The sequence below is a fragment of the Electrophorus electricus genome, chromosome 8 (assembly GCF_041902795.1).
Source record: "Electrophorus electricus isolate QZ-2024a chromosome 8, ASM4190279v1, whole genome shotgun sequence".
NCBI lineage: Eukaryota > Metazoa > Chordata > Actinopteri > Gymnotiformes > Gymnotidae > Electrophorus > Electrophorus electricus.
In genome coordinates, this window is record NC_137504.1 from 6,389,246 (window position 1) to 6,410,888 (window position 21,643).

At 46.0% G+C, this 21,643-nt stretch overlaps 2 protein-coding genes across 5 annotated transcripts in view; one reads left to right on the top strand and one right to left on the bottom strand.

Moving 5' to 3' along the window:
• Positions 1–10,881, top strand: part of tnksa (tankyrase, TRF1-interacting ankyrin-related ADP-ribose polymerase a) — a 65,147-nt gene extending 54,266 nt beyond the window's left edge. For all 4 annotated transcript variants that reach the window (XM_027028485.3, XM_081718850.1, XM_027028487.3 and 1 more), the window contains 12 exons: positions 164–383; positions 2,216–2,325; positions 3,517–3,705; positions 3,794–4,031; positions 4,194–4,276; positions 6,115–6,235; positions 6,378–6,475; positions 6,631–6,705; positions 6,863–6,968; positions 7,177–7,363; positions 7,457–7,613; positions 9,111–10,881. In XM_027028485.3, the coding sequence (XP_026884286.2) occupies positions 164–383; positions 2,216–2,325; positions 3,517–3,705; positions 3,794–4,031; positions 4,194–4,276; positions 6,115–6,235; positions 6,378–6,475; positions 6,631–6,705; positions 6,863–6,968; positions 7,177–7,363; positions 7,457–7,613; positions 9,111–9,197 (1,671 nt within the window). In that variant the 3' untranslated portion in view covers positions 9,198–10,881. The remainder of the gene's footprint in view (positions 1–163; positions 384–2,215; positions 2,326–3,516; positions 3,706–3,793; positions 4,032–4,193; positions 4,277–6,114; positions 6,236–6,377; positions 6,476–6,630; positions 6,706–6,862; positions 6,969–7,176; positions 7,364–7,456; positions 7,614–9,110) is intronic.
• A 606-nt stretch (positions 10,882–11,487) lies between these two features.
• Positions 11,488–17,018, bottom strand: dusp4 (dual specificity phosphatase 4). Its single transcript, XM_027028488.3, has 4 exons — positions 16,516–17,018; positions 15,644–15,771; positions 14,776–14,995; positions 11,488–13,591 (listed from the first exon to the last, which is right to left on the bottom strand). Exons 1-4 carry the CDS (start codon positions 16,889–16,891, stop codon positions 13,212–13,214), a joined length of 1,104 nt encoding a protein of 367 aa, XP_026884289.2. The 5' UTR covers positions 16,892–17,018; the 3' UTR covers positions 11,488–13,211.
• Positions 17,019–21,643: the final 4,625 nt, after the last annotated feature.

The window sequence follows — 21,643 nt, forward strand, 5'->3', positions numbered from 1 at the left end:
CCTTGCTCGTTGCAGATATCTTTACTGAATGTGGACCCCTTTTGTAAGAAGGGTGCTTGTGTGGTGGTGTATGTAATGGAGGCACCACAGACCAGGTTTTTGCGCTTCAGGCTGCTAGGTTGGCGTCTTTGGACTAGGACAAATGGTTGGTTGTGTCTTTCAGCATGGGGCGGACCCCACTAAGAAGAACCGTGACGGGAATACGCCCCTGGACATGGTGAAGGAAGGCGACACGGACATCCAGGATCTGCTGAGGGGAGACGCGGCACTGCTGGACGCCGCTAAGAAAGGCTGCCTGGCCCGTGTGCAGAAACTCTGCAGCCCAGACAACATCAACTGCCGAGACACGCAGGGACGCAACTCCACACCTCTACACCTAGCAGGTGAGACAGAGCACCTCACCACACATCCCTGCTCCGCCTAAATGTTCTACTGGAAGAGCAAGGGCAGTCAGTTTCTCTTACAGCTTTCCTTCACTTTGTTACAGTCTGTGAGAGAGAGAGAAAAAAAGAGTTGTTTAGGAACTCTAAAGAGCTGTGTGGCCATAAAGGAAATGTCACCTGACCCTCAGAGAGCTGCAGAGCTGCCACTTCTAGCCACTTTTAGCTGGTGTCCATATTAATCAGTATGTCTCTCTAATCCAGCTGCAGACAGAAAGCACTTTCTTTTTGCTGCTGGTTATTCACAAACGCATTACTGTCGGGCAGTTTTTAATTCACTTGTGCTGAGCATTTCATCAGTATTCAAGATCAAAAAGGTTTTTTTCCTGCATTTGATACTGCCATTGAATGTGGAGAACAACCTTTTTTTCTTTTTTCTCCCAAGGAGCAGATTATGAAACAAATTCCATTTGTGTCTCATCACTGTACAATTTGCCCTTGTAACCTTGGCACTTGGGATATTTCCATGGCATTTACTAAACAAAAAGATCCTCCTTCCTCTTTTCCTTTTAATATAAACAAGAAATGAAGGTCCTGAACTGATAAAAATGAGCTCTGTGCACTGTGTAAGCTAGTAGATGGTGTTATGTCCCCTTTGCGATGAACATTCAAGCAGTACAAGGGAGCTGGAACATGTGTCTCTCTGCATATATGTGTGTGTGTGTGTGTGTGTGTGTATGCACGCGCCCGTGGAGCAGACACATGTCGTCGTTCTCCCAGACTAGAACTCCAACTGTATTTGCCAGTGCAGGCAGACAGTGCAGCAGCTAGAGGCATATGGTCCAAGGCCTCGGATAGGGGTCTAACCCACCCCCTTGTGTGCGTGCACACAAACACACCCCCACATGCCATTCTCATGCTGAGTGCCTGAGGCTTAGAAGCAGACTTGGTCACATGTAGCCTGCTTGATACCAGTTTTCACCTTTACTGACCTGAGGTCTTTACAAACATTACTCAAATTCAGATAAAAACTTAGTAACAAATAACAGCTTTCTCAAGTGCCAAACTTCATCTTCTCTGCAGCGAGATGGTTGCCAAAGCCGATTTGTGTGCAGGTGCATCGAGTGCTGCTGTTTTGAAAGGGAGCATGGTTTCTGCCATTTGCCCGACTCCGTCACTTGTCCCTGACGGTGACCGGGGTGACGGAGGCGGGGCATGAGCCTGGCCGAGACACGGCCTCAGGAGCGCAGCGTTGCAGAGCAGCGAGCAGGCTTTGCACTGCCGCAGGTGGCTGCAGGCAGGCTGGTGCGCTGTGTAGTCATGTCATGTTTGAGCTGCCTCCTAGCGAATGGGCTAGTTGGTGAAAGGGAGCGAAAGCACGCACCGTTCCCTTAATAAGACTGCGGCGCCCTGAACGCTGCTCTCCCTGCAGAATTATAAGTGGCTAGGGGAGAGGACAGCAGGAACAAAGATGAGAACTAAGTGAGAGGAAGGAGGGAGAGCGGACAGCTTTTTGATTAGCACCGCGTCTGTGAGAATTAGTGAGCACGTGTGCACAAGTGTTTTTGTACGTGTTGGTGTAGGTGTGCCTGTGAGCTCTCAAAGCTCAAGCTATGCAGTGGCTGCATTCTGACACCTGTGACAATAGTGTTAATTAGTGAGACTCCTTCAGGCACCTTACGACAGGCTTGGAAGCGAAGCCCGGGCTCTCTAGCAGTGCACATGACTCTATCAGCCGTTCCTCCCTCCGCAGTGCTCATGCCTACATCAGCAATACCTGTCCTGCATGCTTCAATTGTGTGCGTGAATGACGCCCCTCTTGTTTCATTCCACAGCTGGCTACAACAACCTTGAGGTGGCGGAGTATCTGCTGGAGCATGGAGCAGATGTGAATGCGCAGGACAAGGGCGGCCTCATTCCTCTCCACAACGCCGCCTCTTATGGGGTGAGTGCACAGACCTACGTGGGAGGGATGGGCAGAGGGGTTGTAACGAGGCACACCTTTCCGTTCGCAGGCCCTACACCCTTCTCAGCTTTTGTTCATCTTGCTGCTGGCTCAATGTTCTGCAGAAAGTTAGACGCGAAAGCTCAAAGCAGCAGGTCACCAATGCGAAAAGTCCTAGTTCTTGTATGTCTAAAAGAACAGATTACGTTCATGATGTGTTCAGGAGGTTTTGGTTCCCTTTGCATGAGAATTTAGACTGAATGGACCTGATTCCAAAATGATGATCTGACCAGAAGGAGATGCCAAACCCATGCCATTTATTTTCTAAAGGCTGTGGAGTTGTTACATTGTTAGAATGCCAGCACAAGCCCATGCTTCAAAATGTTGGCCAAGCCAGCCAGAAACATGCAGCTCACCCTACCAAAGCTGGAGGGAGCCAGCACTGGGCATCTGCCTGCACTGCCCTGATGACTCTGGCCGCTGCCCAGCAGGGCCCAGGCTCAGACGGAGACTGTCCCGCACGTTCTGGCTGTTTGGCCTTAGACAGGGTTGTTTGGTCACCTCGGGGTGCTTGATTAGCTGAAAAAGGCCTTGTCGGAGGGCTTGCAACCCTGGCTGACCTTGACAGGGCGTGTTCCCACTTAGGGCAACGCATGTTGGGGCCGGTAGTGCTCAGCAAAAACAGCTGGTCCACACTGCCCAGGTGGCAGGCAAGGACAGCTCAGGGCATAACAGCCTGGACGAGCACATACTATCAGACCATGCACCATCCTCCCTCACACAGCTGAATTGCTCACATTTACAAATCTGAGACATATTCATGCATATCACTAATACAGTGTAAAAGTGAGAAACTGTTAATCGTTTAAAATGATTTGAATTTCCGCTGAATAGAAATATAAGTCGTAATAATAGATATAATCACCTTGTTATCAAGGATTCTTGTTTCTGCCATTCATGCCGATAGACCACTAATTCCTTAGGGTTCACAAGTTTTTTTCTCACAGCTTAGGTCTTTGATTGCACACTGAGTGGAATTGTACTTGTGAATCCTATTTTGGTAAGGCAGGCGTCCCTTGGTCTAGCTGAGCCCATTTCTAGGTTTACTTCTCTGATGCAATGTCAGTAACTGATTAGTATGTATGGGTAGCATGCCGTAATGACTTTATAATGCTGGCTATCTCTCCTCAGCATGTGGACATAGCAGCTCTGCTCATCAAGTACAACACGTGCGTGAACGCCACAGACAAGTGGGCATTCACGCCACTCCACGAGGCGGCACAGAAGGGTCGCACGCAGCTCTGTGCCCTGCTGCTGGCCCACGGAGCCGACCCCACCATGAAGAACCAGGAGGGCCAGACGCCACTTGATCTCGCCACGGTAACACAAAAAAAACAATACAAGAGCAAGCTGTTTAGCCTTTGAAAAAAAATGCAGGTTGAGAATGCCCTGGGTGTGTACGGCCTAGGCGGATGACATCCGGGCGCTGCTGATCGACGCCATGCCCCCTGACGCCTTGCCCAGCTGTTTCAAGCCCCAAGCCACGGTGGTGAGCGCGGCGGTTATCTCGCCTGCCTCCACGCCTTCCTGTCTGTCTGCCGCCAGCAGCATTGACAACCTGGCCGGGCCCCTGGGCGAGCTGGCGGCGAGCGCTGCCCCGGGGCCCGCCGACGGGGCCACAGGTGCCGAGAGGAAAGAGGGAGAGAGTGAGCCCATGCACACAGTCACACTCACACACACAGTCACACGTGCGCACTTGCATGTGCAAGAGAGCCAAGATATGGAACAGTGATATTAGCGTCTTAGAGGACGATGTGTTGTGTTCTTGGTTTGTTCTAATGCAGAGCTTTTTTTGGGTCTGTTTTTAGTTACAATTCTGGACATGAACATCAGTCAGTTCCTGAAAAGTCTGGGGCTGGAGCATCTACGGGACATTTTTGAGAGGGAACAGGTGAAACGTTACTCTGGCTCAACTTGTTGGTGTGCTTCTCACTATTCTGCTACCATCACACATTCACTTGTAGTGCAAAAGTGCACATGTGTTGTGAGTTCCTGCAGGGAGAGATCTGAGCTCTGTTTAAAGCTATGCAAATGCAATCACATCACTGGCTTTGCTATCCTCATCTCTCCATGTCCTTTCTCACACTTGTCCTCTCCAATGAGCTCCATTCACAGCCAACCACGGAGACATTATGTGCGCACCTCATTCTTTCTGCAGGGGAGCTCCATTTCATCTCTCTGTAGTTTGAACCGTGTGTGTGCCGGGGTATGTTCATGAGTGGGTGTGCATGCACCCTGCTGTGTGTGTGTGTGCGTGTGTGTGTGCGTGTGTGTGTGCGTGTGTGTGTGCGTGTGTGTGTGCGTGTGTGTGTGCGTGTGTGTGTGCGTGTGTGTGTGCGTGTGTGTGTGCGTGTGTGTGTGCGTGTGTGTGTGCGTGTGTGTGTGCGTGTGTGTGTGCGTGTGTGTGTGCGTGTGTGTGCGCGTGTGTGTGCGCGTGTGTGTGTGCGCGTGTGTGTGCGCGTGTGCGTGTGTGTGCGTGTGTGTGCGCGTGCGTGTGCGTGCGTGCGTGTGCGTGAGTGAATAAGTCAGGCTGAGTAGGCTGACCCCTAACCTCTTACCTTGATTGATGGGTCCATGCTGCTGTGTATCTTGCTGTGTGGAGGGCCTGGGCAGAGGACTGATTATCGGTGCGTGGAGTCTTGTCCTCCTCCGCTGTGTGTGAGGAGCGACAGGGTGCAGGTGTCACACTGGCCAGCGCTGGCTGCTCATTTCCACATAGATGAATAGGAAAAGCCCCTGCAGTGGACTGAGCAGAGGGCACTGCATTACCCGGGAAGCCGGAAGCTGCTCTGATTGTGGCTGTGGCTTTCATGGTCACATTTAATGCCCTCGTGCTCTCTCTTTTTTTTCCTGGCTTCTTTTTTTTTTTTTTTTGTCATTCACCACTGCTGTCGCTCTCTACCTTTGTGTCTGTCTCTCCCTTTTTCTCGCTCTCTCATGGCTCCGGAGGAGTGAAGGAGCATTTAGTCGGCGAAAACCCTTTTTCACTGCTCAGTTATCTCCGTCAGTACACTCATAGGCACACACACACCTGCACTACACTGCTCTGCCTCTGCCTTTGGGCTTCTCCTGGCTGCATGGCCGCTCCTAGTAGGACAGTGCCTCAGGCGTGTGGGCGTGCAGCCCTGCTGAATGAGGAAGAGCAGGGAGCAGGCCGACAGCTCCTGGGCTAACGTCCTGTGGCAGGCCCATCATGGCTGCGGTCCATTATCTATAAGTGGGTCATTGCAATTGGGAGAGTGCGAGGGAGAGCGATGCAGGCTGACAGGTTGCTGGGGGAGGGAGGGGGCATTAGCCTCCCACTGCTACCTCATCTGCCCCTGCTCCGCATCTCTGTCTGCAGGTACCTCCAGGCTCTCATCCCCACACTCTTGACTGCAGCAACCATTACCAGCTGTGTGTGCGTGCGCGTGCGTGGGAGGAGTTCTCATATTGAACCGGCTACGATTAAAGACTGTGTTCTGAGTCATACATTCTAATGCTTATCACAACCTCCTGAGATTTACTAAGTATATCTTCTTAGTGGGAGGATTTTGTGCCTGCTAGCAGGTTGGGGTGATGGTATTTTAGTGCAGGGATAACTGACTCTTCTCAGGACACTGATTGTTGCCCTGTTCTTCACTCCTTCACAGTTCCACATCTGCTCTCCTATTGATCATATATTGTGTACCACCGTGTGATTGAGGCTGATGGTTCTCTGAGTCTGATTGGCTAGTGTTTACTGTGTAGATAACCCTGGATGTGCTGGCTGATATGGGCCATGAAGAGCTGAAGGAGATCGGCATCAATGCCTACGGCCACCGCCACAAGCTCATCAAAGGCATTGAGAGACTGCTGGGCGGTCAGCAAGGTCAGCACAGGCCACTCTGGCCTGGCCTCCAAACCATTAGGTCACTGTTGGAATCACTGAAACAGGCTCTTACTTGTCTGCATGCGTATGTGCGTGTACGTGTCTTTTGTGTGCATGTGTGTGTCTGTGTCCACCATGGTAGGTGCCAATCCATACCTGACGTTCCACTGTGCAAGTCAGGGCACAGTCCTGATCGACCTGGCTCCTGATGATAAGGAGTTTCAGTCAGTAGAGGAAGAGGTGAGAGGACAGCAGAGAGTGTAGCAGCCCAACCCATACATCCAACACTAATAAACCTGTCACTCTGACATAGTCAGCAGTGGTTCTCTATTTAAAAGCTCAGTGGGGGTGTTTTTGTTTTTTTGTGTGTGTGTATGCACGCGCGTGTGCTTCAGCTGCAGAGCACCATCAGGGAGCACAGGGACGGGGGCAATGCAGGAGGAGTCTTCAGCAGGTACAACATTCTGAAGGTAAGAGCTGAACACATGCTGAAGTTTCATTGGGGAAGGGGGTTCGCGCCATTGCTGGTGGGCTGGATATGTCTTCGTACCAGAGAGCTCTGAGCCACTGTCTGTGCTCGTGCGTGTGTGTACTTGTGCATGTCTGTGCGCGCGTGCCTGTGTGCAGATCCAGAAGGTGGTGAATAAGAAACTTCGAGAGAGATATGCGCACAGGCAGAAAGAGATTGCAGACGAGAACCACAACCACCATAATGAGCGCATGTTATTCCATGGTACGCAGTCATGCCATATGCTAGCACAAAATAGCGACTGTCTCTTCACTCATTTACAGTTATTTATTATCATTATGTACTGCCTCTGGACTACAGCTGTCCAGCAAAACCAAGCTGTTTGGCTGAAATGCCAAAGCAGTGCCTTTTTCTCTCTGCCTTCATCCTGGTCACTGGCTTCTGGGTGCTAAAACTCCTTCCTCCTGCACAGGGTCTCCCTTCATTAATGCCATCATCCACAAAGGCTTTGACGAGAGACATGCTTATATCGGGGGCATGTTCGGTGCGGGCATCTACTTTGCGGAGAACTCCTCCAAGAGTAACCAATACGTTTATGGCATTGGTGGCGGCACAGGCTGCCCGGCGCACAAGGACCGCTCCTGCTACATTTGCCACAGGTATGCAATCACTCAGGCTCAGGGTTGCACTCCGATTGAATGTCCAGCAGGTGGCACTGTGCACTCACAATGTTCTGCTGCTGTGCTGTGCAGGCAGATGCTGTTCTGCCGTGTGACCCTGGGCAAGTCTTTCCTACAGTTCAGTGCCATGAAGATGGCCCACGCCCCTCCGGGACACCACTCGGTCATCGGGCGGCCCAGTGTGAATGGCCTGGCCTATGCGGAGTATGTCATATACAGAGGCGAACAGGTGAGGTAGCTTCCACAGTCTGTACCATTTTACTGCAGGCTAAGCCAGCAGACTCCATCGAGCTAAAACCAATGATGGTGGCATTACTTGAATTGCGTTGTATGTTATAGCATGGTATCGTAGCTTTCAGCACTGACACTTTGTTCTGGCAGTATTGGTTAAGGGTATTTTTAGACTCTAACCTATTTGTGAAATACTCACAAATTAGGGATACTTTAAGCAGACAACTAAAGCACTTTTGTAAGTCTCTATGGATAAGAGCATCTACTAAATGCCATAAATATACACTGACATGCCAAAAGTCATAGGATAGCAGTATGTAAATTGATTATGAAGTGACGTTACGCCAGGGGACGGCTTGGGAACTCCCACACCTGTATAAGTTGTGAGGTGTTGAACAGTGGCCAGTATGCTCATGGCAAGGCAATGTGAATTATTGGTATTCAAATGAGGCATGATGGTGGGTACCAGATGGGACATTCCATTTCTGAAGTTGTGTGGGCATTTAATATTCTTCGATATACAGTGTCATGCGTGTACACAGAATGTGCCATAGAAGGCATTACCACCCACAGTGGACAGCACAGTGGCTGCCCACGGGTGCCTAATGAGTGTGAACGGCAGTGTCCAGCTAGAATTGTCTGTGTAAACAGACAAGTGTCTCAGAAATCGCATTCAATGCAGGAGGCCCCAGACAAATATCGCATTCTTTAGCTTCCATGGGATGTGGGAACCGAAGACCCACCAGAGTACCTCTTAACACCACAAGACCAAACACAGCGCCTCACCTGGGCTGCTGCAGTGAATGTGAGAATGCTAACTGTACCCTAGAGGCCTGGCAACATGTGGTGTGGTCCGATGAGTCATGGTACCAATTGTTTCGGGCTGATGGTAGGCTTTGCGTGTGGCGCAAACTCCATGAAGCCATGGTCCACAGTTGTCAATAAGGCACTGTGCAGGCTGGTGGTGTTTCCATCCTGGTGTGGTTCCATCCTGGTGGTGTTATGGCATGGGTTAGGCCCACTGGTTCACCTAAACACATCATTGACTGGTACCCACTACATTTTCACAGAATTTGCAGCCTTTAAATGGACATCATATACCCCCGTAATGATGAGGGTACGACGAATGTTGTAGCCTGCACGTTCACCCAACATGAGCCAAATCAAACATTTATGGTATGTGATGGAGAGGTCCTTTTGTGCCCGAGATCCTGCACCTACGACTACCACAGAGCTGAGGCTGGCTATCCAGAAGGCATGGCTCAACATCCCTCCATATGTCTTCTGTCCTCTTGTGGAATCAATGTCACTCTGAGTTGCTGAACCTCGTTGGGCTACAGGGGATTCTACACGATACTAGTTGCTCTCCCATACTTTTGGCACGTCAATGTAAATGTTACATTTATGGCGAAACCTTCCTTTCTGGAACAGAAGGTGTTATGTTGTGTTTTGGGCATGATTGTTCACTGGCTATGTTCTTCCATACTTTGTCCAGGCCTACCCAGAGTACCTCATTACATACCAGATCATGAAACCGGAGAGTACTGCGCAGCCCCCAGCAGCAGCAGAGCAGAAGTCCTAGTGACAACCTGGCCCCACCCTGGCCCTGTCTCCACCCCCGTCTGCCACGGCCTCCTGCGCACCGCTCGGACTGTTACTCCAATACTTGCCACACATTCGGGCTCACTTTCTTTCCGTTGCAGTTTACCTTCCCCCAACAGTGTTAGAGTTGTGTTGGCATGTGCGCAGCCCGACCCCATGCCCTTCTGCTAGGAGATGGGATGAGGTGGTTTGGGGTCAAGGGTTAGAGGTCATGGCAGCAGCCATAAGTATTAAGGCTGAAAGGAGCACAGGGGAGGTTGGAGAGGAAGTCAGCTTACTGCCTGTTCCACATGATCATGGATGAAAGACAACAAGTGACCTCTTTGCCACCCCCTTACCCTTTAATACTGTTTTAATCCAGTCCCCAGACAAGCATTACATGTCATGTAGCTTCATTTTGTTCATTCATTTTATTGTGATTTGTTGTTGTTCTGAGTGATTTTAAAGATGACTTACACTATGAGATGGACCATGTCACCGTTAGCTCAATAGGGACCTGCCATTTGTGTGACATTTTTCCCCTTAATATGTTCCTTGAAGCCATTCAGCTGCTCCTCTTGTGTTGTAACTGTGTTTCTCTTTTGCTATGAATTGTTACGAAAGCCTTAGGTTTCTGAGTGGGCACAGAAGGTGGAACACACATGGAAACCTGTTCTCTACAAAAAATAAGCCTTTAATAGTGAAATATAAATACTTTCATATGGGAGTGTTTGACCTTGCACAGGAAAACTGGTCAGAATTTTCAAGCCCATTATCATAGCTGAATCATACACATCTTTTTTTTATCGACTTGCACTTTTAGACTGGATTTAAGTTATTCTAAAAAGAGGTGATGTTAAATAGCTGTCCTGTATTGTCTTGGTTGTGTAACGCACAACACCTTGGAGAAACTAGTTGCTGTTTACTGATGGAGAGTGAGTTCATTAGCACTGTATATGAAGTGGAAGTTCCTTTTCTTCCAGATCTTGCCTGGTCCTAGATGGCAGGCTCTGGCTCTGCTTTTGCGGTCCCTCTTTTCCTTTGCTCTGCGTATAGGGTGACGTTAACTGCGGGGCAATTTGTTTTCCTGGCCTTGTTCATTCCAATAGATTCTCCTCCTTTGAAACCCTGAAACCTGTGTCATGGAACATTACTGATGTGTCAGCAGCTCTGCTTGCAAGCCTTGTGGGGTGCAGAAGAGGCCCAAGCTTACCATTCGGCTGTTCGTGCACCCCAGCCAAGTTTTGTTTGCCGGTGAAGTATCCCGGATTGTTCCCACTGTGGTGTCAGTTTGGGCTACAGGCAGCCCCAGCACTGAAGCAGGGCTGGTCTCTGCTCCTCTGCACTATAGTTAAGGCTCAGATGGTGTTCTACTGGAAATAGAGAGGTCCAAAATGTTCACATCTGCCGCTGCAAATGCACGGTTTACCACTTGTCTCAGACTGGGAGTGAGAGCTCACCACCTCCGCCTCCTCCCAGCCTCACCCTTTCCAGTTTTTGCTCACCCGTCTAATTGATTTCCTGTTGGGCTTGTGTGTGTGTGTATGGATGGGTGGGTGGGTGGGTGTGTGTGATTGTGATTTAAACATATCCTGCAACGGGCTATTTACCACAGGCAAACCTGCAGACTAATTGAACACCCCTCAATCATGTAAACCAGTCTTAATTAAAGTATGTATGTCTCATATGCCTACTGTGGGTTTTTTTTCTCCTGGTCTTGGGAGCAATTTTCCCCGTTCTACAGAAAAGGGAACAGAGGTGAATCCACAGAAGAGAAGGTAGGAGGGATTGTTTACATGTTAGAGCTGTTATCAGGCTAACTGCACTAAAGCAAAGGGTGAGGGTTCTAATCAGTCCTCTTGTTTTGAGCTCTATAGAGGAAGGATACGTCATCACCGCAATTCATTCACCTATACCTCTTCACACGAAGGGAACTCTGTAGATTGTTCTATAAATGGGTTTTAAATGGGTACTGAGAGGTTGACGAAATATAATAAATATAATAGCAGCTTATTACCTCGGTTTAGAATTTCTAGGGGTTCTGTAATTTATTCTGAATGACCATATGTTGGGTTTATCCAGTAGTGAAAAAATGCATTGGTTGCAGTTCCACAAGAGGGCACTGTCAGGCCTTAACAAAAACAAGGATTTCCCAACAAAAAGCTGTCTTGGAGAAGCTGTATGTCATGTTTCTTGGGAAAATTAGGTTTTTATGCTAATTACTCAGTGGTTCCTCCACTGAACTGTTTTATAATTAATTCAAAACATTAATAAAGCACACCAGCCATACATTAAAGAACATTGTTATATTTAACAATGGAAGTCAAGGAATAAATAATTTACATAAACAAAACTGTAAGGTTTAAAAATTGAACCCTTCAGAATGATATTGCCATGGGCAGTCAGACTAACATTTGAGTTGACAGGTACAGTTAAAAAGTATTGCATTCTTCAGTGATGTGATGACAGACCATGTAATTTACATAGACAAACTAAAGCTCTAATGAGAACCAAATGCACAGTAGTCAGCTGTTATCGCTGTTCCACTCATGTGCAAAACAAATCTGAACTTAAAATATTGCATCACTTAAAAGTGCTCTATAAAAAGTATCCACATTCATCAGGAAATGCAGATGGGGAGGAAAAACTCCCCATTTTAATGTTCAAATAAACTCCACTCCTCAAAGAATGATGATTCAAATGCACAGCCTCTTAGAAAAGTGTGTGGTAACATCATGGGGATATTTAAAGTAATGTTTATGCATTGGAAGGCCATGGACCATGGGTATCTTGATTGCTGCTAATTCTTTTGTTTACTCCAGTGTGGTCATAAATGGGTGGAGGTGGGACAGTGTTTCCAACCCACCAGGACAAGTTTTGTAGTAACTAACGAAGCTACACATACATACATTACAGTGGTTAGACAAGTAACATCAGAATCTGTGCTCCAGAAAAAATTCAGTACCATTAAAAAATTCTGTACTGGACATTTCCATAGTCATTATCTATAAGGCATACAGCAGAAACAAAACAGACCCTGCTACTGTACAAATGAGCAAGGAGAAATAAAAATTTAAAAAAAAAGTCATACGATGTGATGCATTTAAAACTCGACAGTACTTTGGTGAGAATTGGGAAGAGGCAGGGAGAAGTTATTGCTCCATTTTGTGGGAGAAATTGAGAGTAAATTTTTGTCTATTGCAGATCAAAATGCTTTTGTCATTTTGCAAGAGTTGCCGGTCAGTCTGCCTTTGAATTTTTGAACCTACAGTAAAGGCAGTGTGTAGGACACAACTGCCCAGATGAGTCAGTGGACATTCTGTACCTTCTCTGTACACGGCACTCACAAAAAGGGGTGAAAAAAAACAAAACAACCAAGCAACAACAACATAAAAAACCCTAAATGACAGACATTACCCCCTGCATGAAGCTGTTGTGCCACTCCGCCCCCGGAGCTGCGGTGGCGTCTCTGCTTCGTGAGCTCAGCCTTTCGACCAGTCCTTGTTCTGGTTGTTGGGGGAGAGTGATGAATGGGAAGCCCAGAGTCTCAAAGCCATCGTCCAGCACCTGCCCCAGCTGAAGGGCCTCCTGCTCTCCATCGGGGGGGGGGGGGGGCTGACATGTGTCCCAGGTCCTACGACTGGCGTCAGACCAAATGCACCTTTCATGTAGCAGAGCTTTGGAAGAACCCTCAGCAAATCAAAGAGGTGCTCTGACCTCAAGGGGTAGTACATTTTCACTCTTCTGACATTCCACTACCAGTTAAAATCAGCATTTCTCAATGATGACATGGGGAACAACCTCCTCTCCCTCTCCACACTCAAACATGTACCAGCCTTAAACACATTCTAGTCTTTTGGGTGATTCTTGTCACCTCCCACCCCCCGTGAACACCCTAAACAAATCAGGGATCCTTCGCATGTGTTGATCAATGAGATCTCAGTGTGGCTACTCGCCCTCTGCATTCAGTCTGCAGGCAACACTGAACCCCCTAGCTGGGGAGAGGGGCACATCCTCAGCAGCTGGGCGATGTGGTGATGGGGCTCTGCAGGTAGGAGAGGCTGCCCGGCTGCCCGTGCGGCCCTACCGACACTGGGAAACTGAAAATGTAGGGCGTGCCCGGCGACGAGGAAGACTCCGCTCCCAGTGAGGCTGAAGGGCTGGCAGCCTCCACCGAGCATGAGGTGGCCAGCACCTGTGACTCGAACTGCAGGAGTTGACCCATAAAGCTGAAGTTGGGCGAGATGATGCTGCGGCGCTGCTTGACAAACTCGAAGGCCTCGTCCAGGCGCACGCGCTTCTTCTTCATCAGGTAGGCCAGGCAGATGGTGGCCGAGCGGGAAATGCCAGCCTGACAGTGCACCAGCACGCGCCCGTTTGAGTCTTTCACGGAGTCTGCAGGGAGAGAAAGGCAGGCTCAGGTCCAGAACAGGAGCAGTGTTGCCCTTTTAGCGGACAACAAAACAGACTATATCAAAAAAATGTTATGACTTCCAGAACAAATTCAATTTTGCTGAGCAACACTATCTGAGCTGTTAACCTGAAGGACTGTAGTCAAAAGAAAGCATGCATCCAGCACCATTACCTATGATGACCAGGGAGGACTAAATGATTCATCCACAAACTTCAACACCTCTAGTGGGAGGCCTATTCTCAGACCAACAGCACTGCCTGGGGTGGGTTTCACACCCCTCCATTCCACTGCCACATGTAAACATTGGCACCCTCACATTACTAACAAACTGCTAATTAATGAGGCTGTGAGATATAACAGCAATAAAAAAAGAAAGGGTACATTCTCTGGACTGACAAGCTCCTCATCTCATGAATATTCAAATTCCACTTGCCTCTGTGGTACCAGTCTGTTTGGTCATAAGTACCAACATGAAGCAAGATGTGTATTCCAACAGACACACAGATCTGAAGAAACCAAGTACCCCTAAATAGTGGATGAGTCAGACTCCATTCCCACTCTGACGCAGGCACACACGTTATTGTAACCCCACCCCCACCCCCTGCCCCGGAAAACTCATATGCACCAAATCCTATGTCAGTGTTATGCTCTCCTGTGGAGGATGTGTGTGCTGTGCTGTAATCGGATCTCAAGGATGCCCTCTCAACCTACCCACAGGCTCGGAAATCCCTGCCCAAGGGAGCCTCACCCATGCTACACACACACACAGGACCCTTGCACCTGAAAGCACATGGCTCACATCCTTCCCACATCACATCGAGTAGTCACTGAGTCTTGGGCCTACTCTTAAATATTTAAACCCCTCTCTAATACATTACTGATAAACAGCTTGCACACAAATACACATATAGCAGTCACTTTGCTGGTAAAAATGGATTAGAGATTAAAACAGTGGGTGTAACCGGTCTAGCATAAGGCTAGTTCTGTGATGCAGATGAATCTGTTAATCACTGATGGAGACTGCTGTTCACAATAAATAGCAAGACCAATTTACCAACAGTTCGACACACCAAAGTGATTTGCACATGCTAAACAATGAGATTCCTTTATCTAAAAAAAAAAGGAGGTCTGGCTGATTTGATTAAAATAAAATTGGTGATCATACCTATGAATTCAATGGCTTCAGTGAACCAGGAGCTGATGTCCTCTTTGTGGTTGTCCTCAACTGGGATGCATTTGTACAGGTAAGCACCCTCAAAGTGGTTGGGACAGTTCGAAGACACGTTCAGTAAAGCAGAGATACCCATGCCGTCCAACATTTGTTTTTTAGAAGCATGAAGCGCACTACCAAGGAATAGGAAGGGGAGAATCTCCACAGGTCCACCCTTAAATTACAAAAAACAAACAAACAAAAACATGTAGGCTTACTTAGCGTTTAGGTTTATGATGAATAAACCCTGGATTTATAGGCTTCCCTGCTGCTCTGCGATTAGGTAAGACATGTCGATGTGTTGTGTTTACCTAATTTTAACGACAAACGAGTAACGTTTTTTATTTTTCTGTGTAATTTAAAGGCTGCAGTATATGTGTAACAAATTCCCTGCTACAGATAACGAAAATTAAGAAAAGACTATCTATCTTTTTAAAACATTCCTCCCTCACAAAATAAAATATTAACTGTAGTTTCCAGAACCGGATAAAGTGGTGACACATAGCTTAAAATGTTTCATAATATCACATCCTCAGTCGGAAGCAGGCTATCGATTTGAGGCGCAGTTATGTCACCGCTGTCCTGCTTTTAAGTAGTCAAGTCAGGAAATGGTCGATGAGTAAAACAGCTGGGGAGCGGGGCTCGGGCGTCCGGAAGAACCCCCCACCACCACCCGCCCCCCGCCCCCCCGCCTTAGGCACGAATGCAGGTCGACAGCAGATATAGGCCTGAAAACGGCTTATGGCACCAATCTACAGGACATTTAGAGTCTGGCTATCAAATTGACCTCCAAGACAACCATGCAAATGATATAGCTGTTTACCTGGTCGTGCTGGGGGGTTCCACAGGACGTGCAGCTGGACTCCGCACTGGGCTGAGTAGAAGTCATGGACAGTGTTTTGGTTTTTATACAGTAGTCTGGATATTGTGAGAAAAATCTATCGAAGCCACCTGAGGAAAACAAGTGTTTACACGTTTAGTATTTTCGATTCACCCAAATAGTGTGACGCTGAATATTTAATTATAGACTTCTGTTTATGGCTATTCATGGAAAGATGTATAAAAGTTCCACCCCAAAACAAAAACCTCCTCTGCTGCTAGTTAGGTGTCTTTTTTTGCGTTTACGAAACTACACAATGTGTATCATGTAAGACGGCACTACCATGCAATTTAGTCTATAAATGACATTTTCCACCTTACGGACAGGGATGTACTAGGCCTACTGGAGTTTGATATGTAAATCATTTAAAAACAAATAAAACTTTCATTTTAAGAGCAGAAGCAGCATATTGTTTATTGTTCTGTAAAGGAGGCCAAAGTAATTAAACGGGTTTGGCTTTATAAATACAATAATAGATGTATAATTGGTTAACATATGAAGACAATGATACGAAAGAAATCAAATCCTTAAAATACATAGGACTATATACATTATATAAATCTGCGATATGTGGTTTTACTAGACCACGGATTCTGAAGATACTGCGCACACCCAGATATGACTATCTGCATTACATCATTATTGTGGAGCTGACTGATTACACGATGACAATGAAAAATGGTTCACACCATGTCAGATTGTTGTAGGCAATGTATTAGATTTATATTATGATGTAAACAACTGATTCATCCCAGTCAAGCAATGCTTACGGAATGAGATGTTTGCCTAGGAATTGAATCAAATTGTTGTTTTACCTTTCAGCAGATAGACTTCTGTCCTAAATGTGTCCCTGCACAAAGCATTAATCACCAGGGTGATTGTGCTGTCGTCTTTAATAGTGTCTGTATCGGAAGTACGCTCGTCATACAGGATAACGGCGGAGTACATCCCTGACATTAGCTTGGATTTCACTTCTTCGTCCCCCGACAGAATCTGATCCAAACTGACTGAGCCTTTCGCTCGTCTTCGAACGATGGTATTGCACCGAATGTTCACGGCACCTCTGATATGTCCAGCGCTAAAAGCTAGAAATGATCTGCAGTCCAAGACTAGACACTTCTCGCTGTCGTCCTTCATCAACCTTTTCAATACGCTGCAATCCATTTCGCAAAGTTGATCCATCATGACCATTGTCCGCCGCCGCTGGCGACAAGCCACGATTAAACTTCGGTTGGTTATATAAAACAATAAATAAGTTAAATCCAAAGCTGCCTCTACTCAATGTAATGTTGTGTTATCCTCCTGAGAGCATTACTACCACGGGCAGTTAGTTCTTTCCGTTTTATGAATGGGGCTCAGACGCCCGTTCCATAAAAGGACCGTGGCGTCACAATGGAGATGACGTCTTCTACTAGCACCATTCATTACCCGCGCTCTCTTTTCTCTCATTCATAAAAGAGCCAACGACAGGTCGCAGCGTGGCGTAGGATGCCGCTCGGCTATTTTAATATTTGTTTTATCTAAATTTTCGAACGATTTCAAAGACACACAATTTTACAATATTTGTGTATTCTCCTAATATTAAAAAGCTTGGGAAAATAATCAAGCAGAAAATAAATAAATGGTACAGAACCAGGAAAATCGCCGTATTAGAAGTGCAGCAGGCTACAGCGCTTTTTACAGAAATCTGCCAACGAACCTTGTTACCTTGTTGGTGCTCGATGCATATCAAAACTCTCTGAGCGTCTTATTCTGTAACAAAACGCGTAGGGTTTTGCAATTTTGCATCAGGGATACGTTTAATTTAAAACTGTTGCCTTCTCCTCTATTGCGGGCTCATACTTAAAAAAATGTTTAAAAATGTAAAAATAAATAAATATATATATATTTATATATATTACCCGAAAAGTGGATGAGTCTAGCTGTATGGGAAGAGGGGGAAATTGCCCACGGGTTAATTATTACTTTATTTAGGAATCGTAACAGAGTGGTTACCCAGGACCTCTTTGGTTTGACTGAAAATGCCACCTTTTATTTTTCACACAGCCCTTCGAGAGAGAAGCATTTCATAAGTTAGCTAGTGTAGGGGAAAACGGCATGGTAGCAAAATCATACAAAACAGTTAGTGTGTGTGTGTGTGTTTGTGTGTGTGTGTGTGTGTGTGTGTGTGTGTGTGTTTGTGTGGGTGGGTGGGTGTTTGAGTAAATTATATGAGCCACAGTCTGTAGTCCTTTAAATGAGAGGATGCTCTTAACTAAACTTTTAAATCTACAGAATCACTAAAAAAATAAGCTATGAACTGGTCATGTAAATGGGAAAGTGTTTCCTATTTACAAGACACATCATTTTCTACTGAACAAACTTTTTAGGATAAATATTATACTGCTCTACTCAGCCTAATCTAACCTCATTGTATATAGGTCTGGATGTTCAGAATATCATCGTATCCAGACTATCCAGACACACTGTGCTATTATTACAATAGCTGAGGTGAGCTCTTAATAAAAAAAAAACAGGGTAGTTAATCTTAGTATTTCAGCTGAATTGTCACTGTCAGTTTTTTAGACTTTTTTGAGACAATAATATGGTATCTGTTAAGCAGTACACGCAATAGTCAAAGTCCAAAAATATGTTTTACCTCAACTTTCATCTGGATGTTTTATCTCTGGCTTTGCATTTTAGACATGCCTGTGATGTGAAATGTCCGGATGTTGAATCTAAAATATTTGCATGATTTAACTTAAGCTCATTCATGACTCATCACTATTTGCATTTGCCTTTGCCACACACACCTGATCTGAGCAGGGACAGGTTGAATCTTTATAGCCTGGAGGTGATAGTGTTTTTATAAGGATACGCCCTTCTCCAGCTCACAGTGAGAAAGCAAGCAGTATGCATGTACTCATAGTATCCTGGATACGCCTTGATATCTGCTTTATAGTTGAAAAGAATAGTATGCATCTCTATTTATATTGCAAAGGACAGGCTCCCCAGTTTTTGCCTGAATCAGTTATCTGGTCCACTGTCTGCTCCTGTAAAGCAATACACAACAGATACAGGATGTGCACTTTTCCCATATCTAAGTGCTAAACATGCAGCTAGAGCTGCTACTCTGCTTTACTTGGGCTGTAAAAGATTTCGTGGAGTGGTTGCAGGAGTTAATGTGGAGACATATTGTTCAAACATTACATGGACTTTTATTGAAAGATCCCAACCATGTTGGGCTTTCACTGCAAATTAAACTGTAGGAACTTTATTAATTTCAGACTTCACAGAGTCTGTTAATAATTAGTGTTTCAAGTTGACGAATATAGATAGAAGGTTAGTCAATTTTTCATCTAACGGTTTTTTGAGTTTTTGATTTGGAATTCACACTTCAAAATGGCAAAAATGTGATCTTTTTTGTTTCCCATGTACACTGTATCCAAAACATTGCTTTTAGTCTATCTTATACTCAAATAACCAATAATGTCCCCATGGTATCCTATGGTCTTGGACTTTTATATTTCTTAGTTTTTATTTATAAAATTGCAATTTAGTGGTTTGAGGGTAAAATATTGGTGTGGCTGGCAGTGTTGCACTGTAGTAAAAACTGAATTATGTCTATGAGGCTTTGAATGTTTCAGATTGGAAAGGGTTTGGAGTGGATGAATATGCATGAGGGAAAGACCGCGGACAGCCAATAGTGGCGCAAAGCTATGCCCAGCTATGACATGTGTCTGGTAACCATGGCAGTTAGGCAGATAGCGTATGTGTGCTATGCACAGTGCTCTCACTGGGACTGTAGATAAATCTGAGCTGTCATAGCAACAGGGGCATGGAGTATGAAGAAGCTACACAGAGGAGGGGATGTTGGCTGTGGACTCATGGAAAGGTGCAGTTTTCTTGAACAGAGTACTTGACGTCAGACTCAACGCTACTCTGTGATCTGATGTGTGTGTGCAAGGGAGAGTGGGATGGGGAGTGGTTGGAGGTGGACTAGCTGGTCTGAGGTGTTCATATGTATACAGTAACAGTGCGGAAAGTGGGATCATTTATTCTTCCTGGCTGTAACAAGACGCCGGCACAAATAGATCCGATCTCTATCTGTCCAACTCCTCCTTTCCTTCTTGCTGTGATAAACAGGCAGTGGTTAGGTTCTGGAGTATGCAGGATGAGTCACTGGATTCAGGGCTGTCGCCCTCATTAGAGGAGCCTCTCCCCAGCACCATGCAGTCTGTTTCTCGCTCTCTCTCGCTCATCTCCTCCCTCCTCCCTCCCACTTGGTCACTGAATCTGCCGACATAACACATTCTCACCCACCCAAGTCCATAATCCATTATGAAAGCTCTGACTGTGTCTTCCACTGATGAATGCATGTGAGAAAATTCATGCCTGACTCTAGAAGGGTCACACATGCATTCATTCTCTTGAGAAATGCTTGCTTGGCTCGCTCACACAGACGGACGCTTGTGCTGGACTGAGTTCGCATGCCATGGCTGCCTGACTTTGCTCCAGACTGGATGGGAGGGCTGTTGTAACAATGTCACCACTAGGACAATGTGATTTCCCACACATACAGGCAAAATCTGCATTGTTTCACTAACCAATTTACAGTGATGCCCTTTAGAAATGTTCTTTATGAATGGCATATAACAATTTGGTAAAGCATGTTCAAATATTTTCTGTCTAGATCAAGCTTGAGCAAGACGGGCTGTCAAATGTGAAGTGATCAGAGTTAATATACAAGTATGACAAACAGAACAGTCAGCCCAAACACTCCCTCATTCCCCACGCGTCCATTCTTGATTTTGTTTTGCCTCCTGATGATTAGTGCTGCAGTCATGCAGTCATGTGGCCTGTAACGTTCTAAGGAGTTTCACTCCTACGGAGTTATGCACTTAGCTGGTCCAAGCACAGTTAAGCAATAAGCCAGCACACACATTCCAAGCCAATACCAAAACATGAGTCATAGATTTCACTGGAAGCATAGAGATACAGCACACATGTGACAAAGGGGAGAATTATGTAGTGTCTTCAAAACAAGTTCAGAACCCACTGTAATGTTGATTCCACAATCAGGCGTGAAAGAGAAGAAACAGCACAGAACCCTGCCATAACAAACCCCCATTCCTCAGAAGTGTTTGCTGTCATGCATCTCAGGTGTGTGCAGTAACTATATTAAGGATCGGGAACAAGCATGGAAAAAGTTCAGTGAGGCTTGAGGGTAGCCTACGCATGTTTTGGCACCCTGTGATGTTTCTGTCCAGTGGGACATATACAACAGCCAGTAAGATAAACCATGTCATATGTGGGTGTTACTAATTCTTTCCAACCATCTTAGCATAGTCAGAGGAAGTTGGTCTTCTTGATTCCAGTAAGTGTGATCAAGTTTATCATGAATAGTATGTGCTGTATTTCTTTAAACAATGCAAATTAATTGATATACTCACCCCTTATACCTTATAAAATACTTATAGAAAGTATTATAGAAAGGTTTTATAATTTAGACATAATGAGCCTTGAAATAACTGGCTACACACATAGCAACAATATGCCCATTTAATGCTGACAGTGACTCCTTTCTGCTTTTACTGGTTCTTTATGGCACCACAATGTATTACTGTTGTAACACTCATGTGAGAAAGTGGAACTTGTGGTTTCTAACTTGTTCTATTGTGACATGCAACCAGAATGCAGGCACATATGGGGTTTTCACATGTTATGTAAATGCAGCGTTTAGACTACTGTCTTCCTCAGACTTTGAACCTGGAGTAGCAGAATAACATTGCCTGTTATCCACTCACTTACTCTAAGTCATATAATACTGCGTACACGCAGATAAGCTCCTGGGCATGTGGAAGCCACATCCACCTCATTCAAAACACCCTATTTTGTATAAGCAAATCATGGAGGAAGAGTCTGAATGTAGGTCGAAGCATGGGTGGGGGTGGGGTTGGGGGT

Excerpts from the sequence above, each read along its gene's own strand:
- dusp4 (XM_027028488.3), bottom strand. The coding sequence starts at position 16,891 with ATGGTCATGATGGATCAACTTTGCGAAATGGATTGCAGCGTATTGAAA. Across the intron at positions 15,772-16,515 it reads AGAAGTCTATCTGCTGAAAG|GTGGCTTCGATAGATTTTTC; the intron begins GTAAAACAACAA and ends TGTTTTCCTCAG. Across the intron at positions 13,592-14,775 it reads TGAAGCCATTGAATTCATAG|ACTCCGTGAAAGACTCAAAC; the intron begins GTATGATCACCA and ends CTCTCCCTGCAG.